The 19,682-nt window shown below is 44.2% G+C and overlaps 1 protein-coding gene across 4 annotated transcripts in view; it reads right to left on the reverse strand.

Moving 5' to 3' along the window:
- Positions 1 to 14,090: 14,090 nt before the first annotated feature.
- The window catches only part of AGTPBP1 (ATP/GTP binding carboxypeptidase 1), a 157,639-nt gene continuing 152,047 nt past the window's right edge, over positions 14,091 to 19,682 (reverse strand). For 3 of the 4 annotated variants that reach the window (XM_026518752.4, XM_044391131.3, XM_044391128.3), the window contains exon 26: positions 14,091 to 14,848. In XM_026518752.4, coding sequence (XP_026374537.2) covers positions 14,671 to 14,848 — 178 coding nt within the window. In that variant the 3' untranslated portion in view covers positions 14,091 to 14,670. Of the gene's footprint in view, positions 16,498 to 19,682 lie in introns of all 4 variants that reach the window. The other variant, XM_057305577.1, reaches the window with a different exon arrangement.

Consider the following 19,682-nt stretch of genomic DNA (forward strand, 5'->3'; position numbering starts at 1 on the left):
CTTTGGGCCAGGGTCATTCCCAGATCCAGTAGCACCCCCCAACCCCACATTCTGGGCCTCCGGCCTCCCCTTCATCCCTAAAGCCAGCAACAGTGCTTCAAATCTTTCTGACCTCTCTTTCTGCCTTAGCTCTCCTACTGAAATGTCTGCCTTCCTCTGCCACTTTCCAGGGTTCGTGTGATGACATTGGGCCACCAGGACAACCAGGTAATGCCCCTATTTTAAGGTCAGCTGGTTGGTAACCTTAGTTACATCTACAAAGCCCCCTCGGCAGTACCTAGATCTGTGTTTGACTGAATAACCAGGGAACGGGACTCTTGCAGGGCCTGAATAGGCCACTCCAAAATGCGCCACCTTGGCCTATTGACTATTTTGAATTAAAGTTAAGAAGCAGTAGGGCAAGAAGGACACTCCAACCCTCCTTTTTCCCCATGAAAGTAGGAAATAAATCTCCCAGGTGAAGGTACCTCCAGGGCTGGGAGGCAGAAAGCATCCTTGTCACCAGAGATGGGGAACTGAAGGCTCAGAAGACCGTATAAACCAACTTTGTTGTTTCTTCATTAATTTGCTAGCCCACGCCCGAACCCCCGTGTTTTGTCAAATCTTCACAAAGAAGTGACTAGAAGGCATAAAAGCAGGCTGCTCTGGTCACTTCGTTGAGACTCCTCGTTCTACGGGCTCCCATTTTCTCCTGTTCATCTCTCCTCCGTCCGTGCAATTATTAGACCAGCTAAAGAACCTCGAAAGGAAGAGGGGAAAGATGTCCGTACAGCACATCTCTGGAATCCTGCCTACTACCGTCTCCTTCTCCTCCCATTCACTAACTTGTTTTTCAGCTTAATCTTTGTCTTAGCGCAGATGGACACCCAAGCGATTTTAATACACGTTGTCACCTCCCCTCTCCTCTTCCGACCTGACGGCCATGCGCGGGGCCGCAGGTCCGCCTCGGCCAGGAAGCCCCGGGCTCGCAACCCCACCAGACGCGAGGGCTGCGGGCCGCCTGCGACGCACCGGGTGACCCGCGCACTCACCCTTACCTGCGGAGCCTCGGTGTCCTCAGTGGTCAGGTGCGGACGACGACACACCACGTATGCCGTTGTTACGACCATGTAATGAGGTCACAGGTCTGGAAACGCTTCCCGACTCCGCTGTGCTTTGCGCATGTGCGCGCGCACACAGACGCACAGGCACACACACACGCACGCACACGCACAGAACGTCGATGGAGTTCGACACCACCTCCTTTGTGAAGCCTTCCCAGCCCCTGGAGGGGAGCTCCTGGGATGGGGCACACCGCCGTCCTGCCTAACATCGGGCTCCTGCTGTGGGGGGAGAGCCGAGCTGCCCTGTCAGCTGAGCGCTGGGCCTCCCGGCCGCCTCGCAGTCAGCGGCCAGACGCAAACTGCGCGAACCGCTCTCAGAGCAGACGAGCGATTCTCGCAAAGAACCCCGCGCGGGAAACCGAAGTGGAGCTCCTCTGCCTCGGCCGGAGTGAGGGGGACTCCCACCTGCTCAGCCTCTTTCTCCCCATTCTCCACCAGCACACACACACACACACCAGCACCACCCACACCACCCACACATCAACACACATCAACACACGCCCTACCACATACACCACACACATATACCACACATACCACAGACACCACACACACACCACACACATCACACACATCAGTACACACACACCACACACACACAACACACACATCATACACATCAATACACACAAACACACACAACACACACATCAACACACACAACACACACTACACAACCACAAACACACCACCCACACAATCACACACAACACCCACACTCACACCACACACCACACACACACACCACACACATATACCCACACACCACACACACTGCACACATCACTCACACATACGACATACACCACACATACACCACATATACATACACCACACACATATACCACACACCCACCAAATACATACCACATATTGCACACACACACCACATACACCATACACACATCACATATGCACATACACATCCCCCCCCCCCACAGCACACACACACCTCTTTAAAGGAGATAAGCTACAAACCTTCAGATGAGGAAAAAAATATATAAAAATGGCACCATTTACTCAAATAACATGGTAATAAGGAAATTCCTTCTAACGGCCAAAGTCGCTCTAATAGAAGAAGGCACCTGCCTCACAGGGGCCCGATAGGTGGTCTCCGGCGAGGAGTGGCCAGCAGCGTTTGTCTTTGGCTCTTTCAGGGCTGAGAGCCCCACCCAGAGCGGAGATCCCTGCCCTCTCCCCAGCCCACCCCCTCCAGAACCAGAGCTTCTCCTGCTCCACTCCAGATTCAGGCAACACCTGCACGCCAAAGCGGAGAATTCTGAAGGTGCAAGAGAATCTGGGGGAGTCGGAGTTCCTCTGGGCACAGGGTGGCGTCACTGCAGGACAGGGAGCCAGACGCTGGGCAGGGAAGAGCGTGAGGGAGGCCTGGGGGGGGCGTCCAGGATGGGCAGGCACCCCGCACTATGGGTCGCCCTTGGAAGGACCACCCAGGAGAGATGCCCCTTGCTCAGCCCCAGGAAGTGGGGAGGTAGACCAGTAGCTCCAGCTTCCTTCTCCTCTGCACCTGCAGGCATTCGCACACTTTCCTCAAGTTCTTGCTGGTGCCCGATGAGCCAGCAGTGGGCACAGCAGGTGCTGACCAACTGGAAGGGACAGGAACCAAGTTCCTCAACAGTCCCTCCGATGGGACAGAGAGGAGGTGGCCTGCCTCCTAGATTTCCCTCCTAGATTTTCCTAGGCAATGGAGCCTGGCCCAAAAAGGCAGATATAAGGGATGGACGCACACCCCTGAACCTGACTTAATGCTTCCTCCTTCATGTCCTCCCTCCCCCACCTCTCCCTTTTCTGTCTTCCCCTCATCCAAAAGGAGTGTGAGGCCTCGTCCGTCCTGCCTAGTCAACCCACAGATGTTAATCCAACATTGCCCTCCCAGTCCCACTAAGAGGGCTTCAAGAGATTTTGCATCTGAAAGATACAGAGCCACGTTCAACATGAGACTAACAGTAACAGTAACAGGCTGCAGTACTGCTTACAACACCTGACGTTCGTTTCTTCAATTAGGCCTGCAGTGGGAGGTGGAGGGTGCAAATGTCTGCATGAGGATCCCGCTGGGTCCGGAGGGGGAGGGGCGGTCCCTGTCCACCCCATTAGAACTACTGGTAGGAAGTGTCTATATGTACCATGAATTTATCAAAGTTGTCAAAGTTAATGTGATTGCTTCAAGTACTTTCCACTATACATGCAACAAAAACCAGAGAAACCTATCTAATAGATGTTTTAACAGATAAAGTTGGGCCAAATCATCAAATCAAAGAGCCGAGGGACCTTAGGATCTCTCAATATTTTGATGTTATAGACAAAGAAGCTGAATTTCAAGGAGATGCACTGTTTGCTGAAGGTTTGACCAGGGTGCATTGAGTAGACCAGCTGCACCCCCACCCACCCCCGATTCAGTTCTGTCCACTTCCCAAAGCTGGTTCCCCTTAAGGATTCACTCCGCAAATTCATTCATCAAGAATCTGTTTGCAGCTCGGATGAGAAGGAGAATTATTAGTCAATTTCTGTAAGACTGCTAGCCTTAGGGAATTTCATTCTGTGCCAACATTGATCTAAGCCTGGAATCCTTAGCTGAAACCTCAAGATCCCTAGTTTGCACGAGCTTATGAAATTCGAGAAGCGGGAGTCACTTTGGTGAGATTATCATTGTCCACATTCCCTCTGGGCTACAGCAGGCACAGCAGGCCTGGCTCTGAGGGAGGCTGGGGCCCATCTCCAAGGGCTCTTGAGGGGCTTGTTCGGAGGGACAGCTCGTGGCCAGAGGGAGCTGGGAGTCAGAGACAAACTCATCCCCAAAGAAGGGAGTTGAGAGGCAAACCTAAGAAACCCCGTTGGATTGGTTGTTGGATCCAAAAGTGAAATCAGGGGATTATACCCTTCTGATCACTTTTTATCTTTCTAAAACTTAAAGTGACTCCCCTTACTTCCTTGCTCAAGCTCTGTCGGTAGCTTCCCACTAACCTATGGATACAGATTCCATAGCAGAGCTTCTAAGACCCTCTGTGACCAGACGCCTGCTTCCCGGAATGCCGACCCCCTCACCCGCTTTCTACCTGCCCCCTGATGCCAATTCCCATCTCCACCTTTCATAATCCCCAGCATTCCTTGAAGTCCAGCTGGGACTCACATCATGACCCCTTTCCCAGAGGCCCGCCTGGGGATGAGTCAGTCCCTTGTGACCCCTTGGCATGGTGTCCCTTGTTCTGGCATCATGTTCTGCGTTACATCATTGCTGTTTATTGAAACCAGGCCTTTCTCCTCTGCGAGACTAGAGCTCTCTGAGGGTGAGGACCATGTCTCACTCGCTTTTGTGTACCTTTCACACCTTTGCTGCTGTGCGCATCAGTACTTGCAAAGAGTCTGATGAATGAATGAATGAATGCTCTCAGTTAAGAGCTGCCAAGAATATAGGCCACTGTCACACCTGTCTCAAGTCCGAGGGAGCTAGGACTTCTACTCCAAGAATAGAGCGATGAAACCACTGAGGCAATGGGAGAGAAAAACTTTTTTTTTGCTAGGTCTACAAACAATGGTAAGTACCACTTGTAAACAAAAGACAGAAACATCAAACAGAAAGCTTTGAAAATGAAAAGTCGGTCCTGAGGTACTTGGTTACAATTCTGCAAAATAATCAAGATCTTAACCAGTATTTGGGCAATGACCTGACATTTTGTGCCTTTCAAAATACAAAATGTGCCAACATAACCACGGACCAATGATCAGAAAACTGGTGTCACTGAGGACTCCGTTACCAAATCCCATTTGCCCAGATTCCTCATGTCACATGAGCTATCATCTTGCTGCTCTCCTCTGCCGCCACTTAAGAGCCTCATTATTAGGCAAGGAGCGTGCACATTTGGATGGGTAGAGCATTTGCAATTATATTTTAAGGTACTTCCCAAAGCTATAAAGTCAAAGCTGTAAATGGCAAAATGGGCGACGTAATTGTCAACAGAATATGAAACAAGTCTGAAATTAGAGTCGGTTCTGCTCAGCCTGAAAGCATGTGCCAGCAGAGTGTACACCCCAGAAAGGATTCAGGGGGTTCAAGAAGCAGTCAGAAAGCTGGGCGGCCGCAGGCAAGTCACTTAACCTTTCCTGGACGCATTTCTTCATCTAAACAAGAGTGGGACTGGATGACCTATGAGGGCCAAGACGGAAAAGTTCTGAAATACTAAGTAGAGTAAATGAAATGGAGTCAAATGGGTCACCACCCACAGAGTTATGCTATCTACTGACCTGTTATTTTGTGCTGGGCTTTGTGCCTGACACCCTACAAATGTGGGTCTCTATAACCTCACAAGCTGCGACAGTAATATAGGGTGGATTAATTAAACAGACATTAAGTCCTCCACCCACTGCAAACTGATTCCAAATTAGAAAAGCCAGCCTCTGAAAGGACATCCTGCCCCACAGTTTATTGACTTCAGATTCCACTTACGCAACAACATGAGTGACTTCCCAAGGCCACACCAGGCTCTGAACCCTCCCGGTGAGAACCTGATGAAGGGAAACACTCAATTTCCTGGGCATACTGCAATGGGTTTCATCAGTAAAGACAACAAAATAGGGCCATGGCCCTGATGGAGAGGGAAAGGCTGCGTTAGGGACTAAGATCTCTGGAGTTGGGCTTTCTAGTGGTTCATGGACTAAAGTGTCCCTGGTTTCCAAGAACTCTAGGGATATTTTTGACCCAAAGTGAGGAGGCAATTTTAAGCAAGATATGAAAACTATAGGGAAAAAAAAAAAAAAAAGACTACAGAATATCTCTTGCTTTCCTTCCCTCTCTCCATTCTCTTTCGGGAATTGAGCAGACTAAACTCCCGAGGTGCACCATTTTCCGTCAGCCAACAAGTTGTTACTACTTTAGGCTCCAGACCTTCACAAGCTGTGACAGCAATATTTGGTGAATTAATTAAATGGACATTAAATCCTTCACCAACTGCAAACTAATTGCAGATTAGAAAGGCCGACCTATGAAAGGACATCCTCTGTCCCTTTGAACGAAGTCAGATAATTTGAAAGAATCCATGCTAATGAGATTCCAGGGCTCTCAAGCTGGGACCACAAAGAAACCTACTGGGAAGGGCAGGAGAACCTGTGGCTGGTGCTGGTCAGGGAGAGGTTAAAAATGAAAACAATTTTTCCAAAGACCTCTGGTGGATTTCCTCCTCTGGGTGTTAATTCTGCGCTTGTAAGTTCCGAGGCAGGGAGCTCCCACAGCAGTATGTAAGTATTAACATACCAAGAAAGTCAAGTCTTGTTATGTCTAGCTTTCACCTGTTGTCTTCTCGTGTGGATCTATAAAATGACACAACTTTTGAAACAACTTCCCACCTCTCTAAGCCTGTAGAAACGGTTCACTGTTCCTGTGCAAGCCGAGATTAGTATATAGTGCAAACACATCAGTTCTGTGGGTGGGGGGCTGCTCCTGCTCTGTGAGACGCTGCCCTGTCACTGCCCACCAATTACCACCCATTCTCCTCCCCGCACCCTTTGAACCTTCCCATCCCTGTAGGACTCCCATTATTGAATGACTCAAGAAGACAATTTAGATGATACCAACACTTCATGAAGCGGACAGTCTCCATTTGCGGATCTGCAAAATAAGGCAGAAGGCAGAAAGCTCTTACGGGATAAAGAATAAAGAACAAAGAACAAGGAAGGCGGAAAAAAACCAGAAAATATCGGAGCGGCAGGAGCCACATGTCAAACTTGTTTAGGGTGAGAAGGAGCAGGGAAGTACAGAGCCCAGGCTTGGCTTGGAGTTTGGGGATTGGCTGCCTGGACGTACCACATTTCTGGCCAAGCGGAGCATTTACAGGGAAAGAAGATTATCTGAATTTCCACTGGCTGATGTGGCACCCTGGGCAGGGGCTGCTCCATCTGGGGCCTAGAAAGTTATTTCAACACTCCCTCCACCCCAGGCTCCCCACAGACGGCATCTGCACAGTGATCAGGTAGAGAGTCCATGGCTGTTCTCCATAAGAGCCCCCCCCCCCCAACCCCTGCATTACCCGTTCAGTGCACCTCGGCAGGTGCTTCTCGGGGAAGGGACATGCTGGAAAGTATGGCACCTCCCCCAAGAGGGGATACTCACAACCCAACTTCCAGAAAAATACACAAGCAGCACGGGAGGTATTTATTTTAGAACCATATATTTGTTATTTTTTTCTCGGTCCCAATTAACCATGTTTTCTTTATTCTAATCAAGACAACAGGGCAGTTTTCTTCTATTTTCTCTCTTCTAACAACAACAAAGGTTGAATGGCTGTAATTGGGAGACTGGACCATATATGGGAGACTGGCTGAACTACTATCTGAATTCCATTGCTCTTGGCGACAGGGAGACATGCAGAGGGGAACCACCACACAGACAGAGCTACTCCTGACAAGTGAAATCATATGGAACAGAGGCCGTCCTGCTACGATACTGAGGCAGTGAGGGTCCCAAGCTTGGATTTATGTGTTCCACTGCACCTGTTCCTTGGGGGTAATAAGAAAAATGGCAGGCCCACGTCCTTAAGCCTTTCTTGAACCGTATCGGTTATGAAATGTGCACCTTGTCAGAAAGGTCACAGAGGCTGTTACTCAGTTTCCCAGCTACTAACAACTGCACTCACACCCTTAGAACTGTACAACTTTGAGGACGATTAAATAAGCTAAGCAAGCTTATTTAATAAATAAAAAAAGTCCCCATAAAGAATTTTGCCAGCAAGTTGATCAGACACGAGTACAAATCCAAAGTCAGGGTGTTGAGGTCATCTTATTCCTGTTTTGTATTATGAAAAAGATTATGTTCCTCTAAATAAAATTGAATCTAGAAAACAGATCATTGTGGGCTTATTTCTAAAACTGATTTCTTGGCCCTGCCAGTTAAAGTGATAATGAAGCTACAGAATAAACTCTCTTCCCAATAAAAATGGAAATTCTTTAAAGAAAGTGAAGCCAAATTTATTTTAGGTTAAGTCTATCAGACAAAATGTACTTTTCTCTTGCCATCATGGCTAAAATAGCAACCTTTCCAAACCTTAAGAAAAACCAGAAAAGACAGAGAAAAGCTTGTACTAAACCATTACCTATTTTGTTAAACATAAAATAAAAAAGACTCAAGGATCTCTTTCCTTAAGGAAAAAAAAAACACAAAATGGTTAGACACAAAAACGGGATGTGCCACCGTAGTTCTACCCAACCATCCATAAAAACAGTGATTTGGAAAACATGAAGAAAATGTTTCCATCAAGATCATCTTCATAAAGCCCCCGGGAGAGTGCTCGACACACACCAGATACTGTCAGGTTTAGCTCTCCCCACCCTCCGTAGGGACTCTATGGTGAATCACGATAAAGTTGCGTATGTTTTCAAAATCATCAAACTGTTTACCAAACTCACTTGCAGGGACGGCACAGGCCTCAGGTGGGCGGCACGTTGGGAGGAAGCACAGGGCCGCCAGTAGAAGGTCCACGACCCGGGCATGAGTCCCCACTCTGCTCTATCCCAGCTAGCCCGGGTGAGGCATGTGCCCTCTCCAAGCCTCACGAATTCAATGGAAATACTAATGATATCTGCTTATTAATAGTGTTTTTGTGATGCTCACACGAGATCACTTGTAGGAAAGTACTTGCTAAACTTCAAAGGGCTATTTACATGCTCTCTATATATGAATCCTGTGTGGATTAGTTCCAATCAGTGAGGGGATAGAAACAGCTTTGACTGAAACCTAAATAATACTGAAACCTCATCCCATTGTATTAGATCATTGGTCTAATTGATGTAACTCAACAAAGGGATCTCTGGTTCCGCTCAGTTTGCTCCCTGAGCCCATCTTATTATGGTGCACCATTACAAAGGTCCTCCCTTTCAATACTAATATTTCACTTTGTGTTCTCCATTTCTACAACGGAGAATTTTCAAGATGCTGAAAAGTCAGCTCTTGGGCTAATACTACCTCTGAACAAATCAATGACACGTCTCATAACTGGAGGAAAGGATTCCTAAGTTTAGAGCAGGGTGACAAAAATATGGCTCATTTCTGGCCTGGTAAACCTTTCTGGTAGACATAAAATAAAAATTAGTTTGACAGGCTTTGAGAGGACAGCTGTTTCCGCCTTTCCAGAGTGTCTCTTTGGGTAAAAGAATTCGTCTCTTCCTTGTAACCTCTCTCAGGATGTGTGCTTTGGGTAGGGCCACCCCTCCAAGGATGGACACTAAAGGTTGCTGGGTTTTCAGATAGGTTTCCGACATACCTGCGTAAGACATACCTTCAACAGTAAAAGCCAATTTAAATAGCTTGAACAATGCAACTGCCCAATTCAGGGTTTCACGGAAAGCTTGATACAGGGCTCCAATGATAAAAGGACCCAGTTTCACTCAATGTTTTGGCTCTGTTCCTTCAACACTGGCTCATCTTGGAAGTGTTCTCCTCTCGGGGTTGCATGGAGCCAGCAGCAGCTAGCCATATTCTCCCTTTTCGAGGAAGGGCCTTTGTTCTAGCATGACCATCCGAGGCCTGACATTTGCTCTGTTTGGGTTTGCTTGGATCACACGCCTGCCTTACATCCTTGTGATGGGCTGGACGGGCAGGCGGCACATGCCAACGGGCTCAGCTCACGTGTCCCACTCCTGAGGTTTTAGGGAAAGGTGCTGACCTCAGAACACACAGGTCTTGAACATGGGTTAGGGCAAAGCGGAGAATGGAGAGTCAGGAAGTAAACATGCCCACATCCGCTCTGTCCTATAAGCGGTCTGGATTTTCACACACGTGAGAGTGGTGGTTTCATCTCGTGTAGCTGTTCAGAAGGGAGAAATAAAGGTTGACAAAGGTAGGCGTGCACCAGACACTCCTCTCTCTACATTAAACACAAATTATAATCCTTTAAAAGGGATGTTTTCGGATTTTGAAATTTATCTTTTTATATGAAATTATACAATTCGTTCACTGTGTTTCAAGTGCCCACATCTGAAAAGAAAAATAGGTGAAATGTCAAACATTTCTAAGAATTAACATGAGGAAAACAGTAGAAAAAGCAATCACACAGATGACATGGAAGGAAGTATAAATAATAAGAGTCATGACACTGCAAATAGAGTATGTAACTTGACTTTAGTAACTAGTAGGCACTGAACGTGAAGATAAGTTTCCAGTCTTAAAATTCCCTATTTAATTACACTGTCAACCAGAGCGACAGCTACAGAGAAGCCCATCTACTTCCAAAGGTGCAGACTTAACTTGTATTTATTAAACTCTAGCCTTTTCTACTTTAATTTTCAATACCAAGGATCCTTGTCTTCCATAATTTCTTCCCATCTGCCATTCATCGTAGCTCTTCATGTGGCTTAAGAACACGTTAAAAACTTTAGGAAAACCAACATCATAATTCCTGTGACCTGAGTTCTGTTATTGCTCGCCTCATATTTGCTTGGTATCCTATCAGGACACCTGGGAAAGGGACAGTCCCACATTTTGTCACTATAAAGGTAGACTTCTGAGTATCTGGAGCTCAGTCTCCCACGTTGTCTGGGTTTACAAACAGAAGGGCACCACACGGCCAGCCCCGCTCTGCAGGGGCTGGTGAGCACACACGCATGCAACCACACAGGCAGACATCACCTGAGTTCTCTGCGGCATCAGCCACCCGCGACTCCAAAATGTCACCCCGGCTGGCCTGCCCAAGGCCTCAGACGCCACCACAGGGGCCCTTTCATTTGGATTTAGGTCCTGCCTATTCATCAAACTCAAATGGAAAAGTTTAATTATTCAATGACCCCAATAACCAGCCATGCTCTGAAGCCTAAGAGCTGATCGAAGGTGCCAGGAGGTCAAAAGGGCTTGAAGTATAAGGAACGCTGTGATGTGGAAGGAGGGGAGACAGGCCCAAGTTACCGCTCAGGGTCCAGAAAGAGAAGGCCCTAATGGTCAGCCCCGTATAGGTAAGTATAAAGGCTTTACAGATCTCATTAACGGTGGAAAACAACAGAAATTTGACATTTCAGGAACAGAACCCTCAAAACGTGAATTCTCATAAAGAAAATGAGACTTTCTTCTGAGTTTCCCTTTTTCTGCGCAGGAATTCAAATGTGCTTTAGCCAGAGAAATATTTGCTTAATATTAGTAAGAACGTTCTACTGGATAAAGTAGAATGGTCTTTCGATTGAAATATTGCTTCCCCAGGTTCTTCTAAATGGAGAGACCTAGGGCTTGCATGCAGCTGATTCACTGAATTCATGGATTTTCAATTAATATTTTATAACGATTAAAATACATACAGGAAGGGCGCCTGGGTGGCTCAGTCAGTTAAGCATCTGCCTTCGGCTCAGGTCACGATTCCGGGGTCCCGGGATCGAGTCCCGCATCAGGCTCGCTGCTCAGCCGGGAGTCTGCTTCTCCCTCTGACCCTCCCCCCTCTTGTGCTCTCGCTCTCAAATAAATAAAATCTTTTTTTTTAAAAAGTACGTATAGGACAACAAAAGGATTTATAAAGATACATTTATGGTTTCATTAGTGTCATTTATTTCTGGATCATGCACAAAGACAATTCCATCAGTACATTTATTATATTATCCATTTTAGTGCTTATAATAATATGGTCATCTTCACTCGGATATTTGAAATGTAGAAGTATCATATTCATTGCTGTTAGTGCACTATTGGAAGTGGAACTCCAGATTACTTATTTGTAATTAGGATTCAAACAAACGTCCATGTTTCTAAATGCCACACACCACTGGCAGACGTGGCAGGAACTGAGTAAGAAAGATACTTAAAGCAGGACAAGATCCTGTCTCCAAACAACAGTATGACTGCAATAAAGAAAAAGCCGATGTGAACCACAGGTTTTTGCATTCTGCCTTGCCTGAATAAATTTCACAAACTCAAGAGAGACCCTAAGCTTTTCACATTCCTTACTCTTTGGGGAAAGGCCAAGGACGGCCAGCATCTCCTTTTGTGGCAAGAACACGAGGCTAGTCGTCTACAGTCCTGGGCTGAAACCCTGGCTCTGCCCCGAGTGCCCCGGTGACCTCACTTGATCTCTGAGTGTCTACTGTCTTGATTCCACACCTGAGTTTGATCTAAACCATCCCTGGTGCTGATTTCCAGTTTACAGGTCCTGTGACTCCTAGGAAACTGGAGGCTGAAAGAGCGCATCAGATCAGATGGTGGTTCTCCTGGCGTGGTTCCTGCAGCACCACCACCTGAGAATTTTTAAGAAATGCACCTCGGGGCTCCACCCAGAGCCACATCCTATCAGCAATCTCTGATTTGAGAAGCAAGTCCTCCAGGCGACTCTGATGTACACAACACAGTACGAGAACCACTGGATCAGACCAAAACCACACTTCAGAAATCCGCAGTTCCAAACAAGGCAAATTCAATCAGTCCAAGCTCTACCCTTAGACTCAGCTTGTCAACTACACATTACTTTCTCAGGGTTATGGCACTGAAGGCATCTCAATCATTCTTTGAAAATCCTCAAAAGAAATAGCCACAGAGATAAAATTTTGGGTAATTTTAGCTACTAATAGCCAATGACATTTATCTTTACTCACTAATTCAGAAAGTTAGGATTTTAAATTCTTATTTTTCCAAAGCTATTTATTAAAGAAAAAAATCATTCCCTAATTATGAAAGACTTTCTCTTCAACCTTGGGAACAATGATTTAATAAAAGGCATATTCAGGGTTGTAACCTACACTAAAAGATGTACGTCATCAATATGAAATATTGTAATAGTACACAATAAGGGATTTACACTGCCAACTGTAGTTGTAGTAACTGTATTTGTTTCTCTCTACTAACTATAGTAACTGTAATTGTTTCTCATACATGGATACCTTGTGTTTTAATTTCTAGTTTTATAAGAATCAAGAAAAATTTACATACAGACATAGTGGCTCCATAATCCACTCTCTGGAAAAAATCATAATTAAATATGTAATTATTTTCTATATGAAATATATAAATAAAAAATAAATAACTTCATGAGTTATTAGATAGATTATTAAATAAATATTTTACCTTGCTAAAGTATCCTGATCTTTCCCCAATTAGCTCACCACACACTAAGAGGACTGTCAATCCTCACAATCTAGTCTTTATTTTCTAAGATTAATAAGAACTAGGCTACTAAGAGAAAAAGAACTCTATCAATTGCCCCATACTATGTTTTTAAACATACTCCTAGGACGTCAAAAATAAGCTACACTATGGAGAAAATGCCTCAAATGATACAGTGAAAATCACTGGTTTGGAAAATGAAAAAATCTGAAATACGTTTTATCGTTTCTTTTCCATAGGTTTAAAAAAAAAAAAAGATTAAAAAAATTCTAATCAGGAATAAGCAAAGGTAATGTACCAAAACCGAAGCACCAGAGTCCTGACAAGAATCTGTTAATGAGGTATCTCTTTTCGATTTGTTTTATTACAACAGAAACTTAGCTCGTACGGCACTTATCCAAGGTCGCTGAACTAGTTTTATTCTATTTGATGACAAAGTCATTCCCGCAGCAGGGCAGCTTAAACCCGAAAGATGTCACTACAAGAAAGGGCTTACAGTCACTGCAGTCATCTAGACTCAGAGGCCAGGGTCGGCACGCCCTAGGTGGAGTCCCTTCAGCAAGTCTAACAGCATCACACAACTCAGGAAATGCTAAAGACACTCGATATACAGATACACTGAACACTGGATCATATCCTCACTGCATTTTTCAAGCTGAACAAACTATGACGATAAACACTCTAGATGCACCCAAGAGACACAGCTTTAGAGAAAAGAGTTGTTCAAATGTATTTTTTACGACAGGCAGAGGCATACCTATACCATAAAAAACTTAGCACGAGTAAATTCAGCACTTTTTTTTTTGTTTTACAAATTTTTATCCATGTGTTCGGATGTTGGATTTTTATAATATTCTCACAAAGAGTCTATAAACCAAATAATCTGAGCTGGTTAAAAAGGATGACAAAATGAATTCAACATTTAATATAGCTTTTATTTGTTTAATTTGGTAAGTGGAGAATGTAACGCTTTCAAGGCAAACTCTGGGTTATTTCAGTCACAAGTCCACAGTTACCATGATTCCGAAGCACAGTCTTATCTTCAGCATCTACCCACCCTACACAGTCACAGCTAGAGAAATCCATGTACATTTGTATTTGCTTTCAACAACTCGGGATTTTCAACAACTCTAGATTCAGATTTTATATTCTCACACACTTCAAAATGTATCCATTTGATGCAGGATATAACCATAAGAAGATAAAAATTCATGCAATGATATTCAGGTTTTGTTTTGTTTTGTTTTTTTAAAAAAAAAGGAAACCCAGTATTTGATCATTCAATGCTATATCAAGTGCACTGAATCTCTAAAATAAAACAAATGCCAATTGTATCATGAATTAATAACGTATTTATTGTCTTGAAACCAAACAGGCCCAAGTTACTTTTTGTCTTTCTTGAGTCAGCTATTAACTCATTTCTCTCAAACCTCCTGTGTAAGAAAAAACAAAGTATTTCCTTTCTTTTTTGCACTTTCAAGAGATGACAGAAGTTTAAGGGAGGTACGTTCTTGATAATTCAGAGTCAGAAAGTACTTCTTCCTGAGCAGAAGGTTCATAATCTCCTGCGTTTTCCGCCAATTCAGTATCTAGGTCGTCATTACTTTCTGCACTGTAATCCACTTCTTCAAGGAATCGAGGCTCATCTTCATCCAAGACGTAAGTGGTAGGGCTGTGGCCAGAGCACAGAGAGCACACGAGACTTCATTAGATCCAAGGTTCTAACGTAAGGTTAATTGACCACACTGGGTTAACTTTGATTTCAAAATAATATAAGTAGCTTGCATTAGCTTTAAAAATGTTACCCAAATGAAAAAGTTAAGAGATTTATAACAGTTGAGACCATAAAGGGTGAAATGCTAAGTATTAGTTATATGACAAGGCTGTCAACATACACCCTACAATTAGATAGCTATAAAAACAAGAGACTCCCCTGTTAGGTTGCTTTGTCGAAGGACTTCATCAATTTGCAGGGTTAAAAGTTCTATCTTAATCACTGAAAAGGAACACACCATTTCAATAAGCTTTATTCTATTTATCTTATTAATTCATCCATTATAAGAAACTGTGGTATTTACACACTAAAACCACTTATTCTAAGTCTATACAATGGTTACTTGCCATAAAACAGCCCATATGCTCTTCCTCCCAGTTTCCATTGGTAAAGAATAAAAATGAAAAACAAGCGAACGTTCCACACCCAGATTAATTACTTGCCCTTGGGACACAGAATACGATATTTGCTTAAAAGCACTAAGTGTTTCTGAATATTTCATTAGGTAGGTTGTTTGGGATAAAGACAACCTTTCCATCTTTCCTCTTCAAAAAATCACAGTGTTCTGATTTCTCCCCATTTGGGAGATTTTACACACAGCACGTGCACGTGTGTGCACACACAGCGTTATCAAAGGAACACTACAGAAACATTTCAATGTCCCCATTTTGTGACCAAAACTATCTTAGTTTCACAGAGATATATGTTTATATCCCACCTGCTTCCAAAAAGGATTTCCCATCATGGATGCAATTAAAAGCTATAAAATCAGACAACAAAAAGGGAACAATAATCTGTTAAAATGAGCAGAGAAGCAAATGTCATTAGGCATCTAGAATGAAAGAAGTCCTACACTGAATATGAAATTCGGTTCAGATATCTACAAGGTTAGGCAGGAAAGACAAGTTAATGGATGATACGGTTCTCATTTTCTGAAAAGAGAAAGCAAAACTCATCCACTGAAATTATCTTTATTCCCTAGAATTGTTTTTATCTTGCTCATTAAAAATATATTGCGAAACCACCTTGATCTTACATAGCAAACTTCTTAAAAAGTTCAGAGCTTGCCCTGTGGTGGAGGAATCCCAATAAGCCAGCTGAGTGGCTTGAAGGACTGTGAGACTTTATTACCTATCTAACACTCACAAGAATGATTTCACAGCTTTCAGTTACGCAACTAAAATATTTACCATGAATCTATTAGGTCTGTAGGAAAAAAATGAGATTGGGGAAAAAATTATTTGCCTTTTAAATGACCATTTTTCTTTTTTTCTTTTAAAAAACAATAATTCATTCCTCCTTCTTGAGTTCGGTGTTTCAAATTCTCAGGGTGTCCCAGGTGAATCACAGCATACACGGAGGACTATTAGAACAGATTCTTGGAGGGGCGTCTGGGTGGCTCAGTCGTTAAGCGTCTGCCTTCAGCTCAGGGAGCGATCCCAGAGTCTTGGGATCGAGCCCCACGTCGGGCTCCCTGCTCTGCTGGGAGCCTGCTTCTTCCTCTCCTACTCCCTCTGCTTGTGTTCCCTCTCTCGCTGGCTCTCTCTCTGTGCCAAATAAATAAATTAAAAAAAAAAAAAAAAAAAAAAGAACAGACTCTTGGAATAGATGGAGGTTTCAGCTAAAGCAAAAGAGGGGGAAGGACAGAAGTGAGGGGAGAAACTTGCTTACTTCCTTCCTGGAGTCCTAACAAGAAGAAATGCAAGAGAGGGAGCAGATTTGCTCAAAAGCCATGCACTCTGCTGGTACAGGGCCTGGGGAAACCAACCAGGACTGTAGGGGCTCACTCCATAGCAAGGAGGCACCATGACCCGAGCAGTGCAGTTACCCGCAGCATCGTGGGGTCTCCCGACGGGTAGGAAGAGCACAAAATCCATGTAGTGGGTGGGTGGGTCGGTGGGCAAGCATCGTTCAGGAGATCTAAGGACAGCAGAATTCCAACCCACCCCTGCACTCTGTCCCCCAATACCACCACCAAAGAAAACAGACTGGCACAAAGTAAACTGGTTGCAGGAAGCCCAGCCACTACACAGAGGTCAGAGCAAGGACCTAGCTCTACACGGGCAGCTGAATACCAGAACATTAATCAACATGAACTAAGAGAAAGGGTTTAAAGAAAAAGACCAGTCTTGTAGGCTAGAAAATAGTCTTGTAAGTTGAGGAAACAGAAGAAGTATGATTTAGAAGCAACAAAAATGTCCAGGATCAAGCCAAAAAAGCTCCTAGACATCAAGGAGACTTGGAACAATGCTAGGATCAGATACTGATAAGCACTTTAAGTCTAAGAAGCACAACCTGGAAGGCAAAGCTCGCGGAAATTTAAAAGAAATCCCATAATAAGGAATGTTCAGAAAATAATTTGAGCCTGTCAATTCCTGAACTTGGCTCCTTCATATGTTGACTGTGACATAGACTCCATCCATGTTCTGGCATCATCCATCATGATACCTAGGAACGGACGGGTTTCACACTCTAATTCCATTCCCGGAACCCACATTGACCCTAGTATTTGATGCCTGTTTTTGCAGGTCTTCTCAAAGTCACGTACCTAGCCTCAGCTCCATGAAGGTGTATCCTCTGGCTGAAATGCAGCGAGTCCATTCAGCAATGGCCAAGAGGCCCTCAGCGCCAGCCTCTGCGCGTGTGGGGGCAGGGAAGAGCGGTGGGTAGGCCTAGGGTCAAAGAGCTACGGGAATCCTGAGACAGCGGGAATAGAAGATTACAATCCCCAACACTCCACTGAAAGCAGCCGTCTGACTGGTATCCAGTGACCACTCTCCAGTCCATTGTTTCTAGGTCTCTCTGTTGCACAAATTCCAACACTCCTCTCTTCTGGTGTGCCTCATTGCCCTCTGTCCCTCCTCACTGCTGATCAAGAGCTCTCATCCTCGTCATATGCCTCAAAAATAGGTGCTTATAAAATCGCTCTCCTGGCACACTCTTTTATGCAAGCCCTCTTTGAGAAAGCTCACATATTTTAATTTGCATTCTGATCATTTCCAAATCCAAATTTCAAGCTCTGACTTCACCCTTGAACTTCCACTGTGCACAGAAGCACTTACTAACAGGTTCACATGGCTATCTCACGTAAACCCCAAATGTATGTTCGCAACAGAACTCACCAGACTCCCCAGCAAGCCTGCTCCGCTTGTCCTCGTCCCAACATCATCCAGTGAGTCATAAAAACCACATTCTCAGCAAGCAAGTCCTGCCAGTCAAGCTCTGAACTACTTCTTGCCCCCACATTTTACATCACAAACCTTTACTGACATTGCTTCCTCTGCCTAGGACGTACTTCCCACCTTCCTTCTCCCACCGAGTCATATTTCCTTCAAACTGCAGCTCAGGCTCATCCTTAGGTTCTCCCTCTGTGAAAGCCCACTTTGGGCTAAGCCCGTCTCCGTGTTCCCTCTGTACCCTGCACATTCTGTTGGATCACTTCTCCCATGCAGGCGAAACCGTCTATTTGTGGGTCTGTCTTCTCACAAGCACGTTAAGGTCAGGAGCTTACCCATATTACAACACATTGTAGGCCCTAAACAAATATTTGCTGAACTCTTTAAGAGAAGCCACAGGGCCAAAGAGACCATCTATTTTTTGTATTACCCATTCCACTGATTATACTTTACATAAAAAAAAAAACTTAAGGCACAAGACCAATCATAGCAATTCAGCTTTACTTTTATTAATAATTCCAACATATGTTTTGAACAATGTACAAATTACATTGTTGTCATATACATTAGGAAGGGCTGTCATATACATTATATCTCACAATAACCTCCAGGTAAGAGAAAGACTTTAAGGTAATTTGCCCTCCCTAGAGTTATAAAATAATTAATCCCTTGACATCGGTAGAAAGGGATTCAAGTAATAATTCAATCACAAAAAGAAACTCTAATCAGCACTTAATTATATCCTATAACTATTACTTTTTTCCTACCACAACTTCCTTGTCCCCCTAATTTTCTTCATGTAAGTTTACTCCTGTTGCCCTGTTTTTGCTTCATTCTCCAACAGCTGGCCTATGTATACTTGCCCTAACATCCTTCTCTTCTGGATTTTAATCAATAAGAAACATTTCATTCTAAAAGAGAATCGTATTTTAGTCCAAAAACAAATCTTCCTCATGAGGCTTCAGGACAAATATCAAAACCTTCACCCGAATGGCTTTCTCACAGGATGAATTTGTTGAAATTCTCTGCTGTATGGTGCCATTATGATGCAGAAAAGGTTTAAAATTCCAACTGATTTCTAAAGATAACAACAAATTCTGCTTCATTCAGATTCAGAAAGTGTTCTGGCTACCACACTACGTTAAACTAACAGGCATACCCAAAATTAAACCTAAGAAATTCACCATCTCCCTCAATGTATGACCAACTACTTCCATGAGAGCTCACTGGACATCTGAGACACCAGGAGGCAGATCTTCAGTTGTTACCTACACAAGCATGAAAGAAGCAAAACACTGGACATGGAGTCAGAAACTCTGGGTCTGTGCCTCACTTCTTCCACGAGCCAGCTGCACGACCTTCAGCAAGTCACGTACTTTCTCCAAACGCTGGTTATTCTCAACAGTAAAAGCAAAGATAAACCGTGTCAGCCCCACTACCTCACAAGTTGTTTGGCTCCAATTAAGTAGTAAGTGTGAAAGCATTTGTAAATTCTTAAGCTGTGCAAATATAAAATGCTATTATGAAATTAATAAAACCTACCTTGTTAAAGAAAA

The sequence above is a fragment of the Ursus arctos genome, unplaced genomic scaffold (assembly GCF_023065955.2).
Source record: "Ursus arctos isolate Adak ecotype North America unplaced genomic scaffold, UrsArc2.0 scaffold_33, whole genome shotgun sequence".
NCBI lineage: Eukaryota > Metazoa > Chordata > Mammalia > Carnivora > Ursidae > Ursus > Ursus arctos.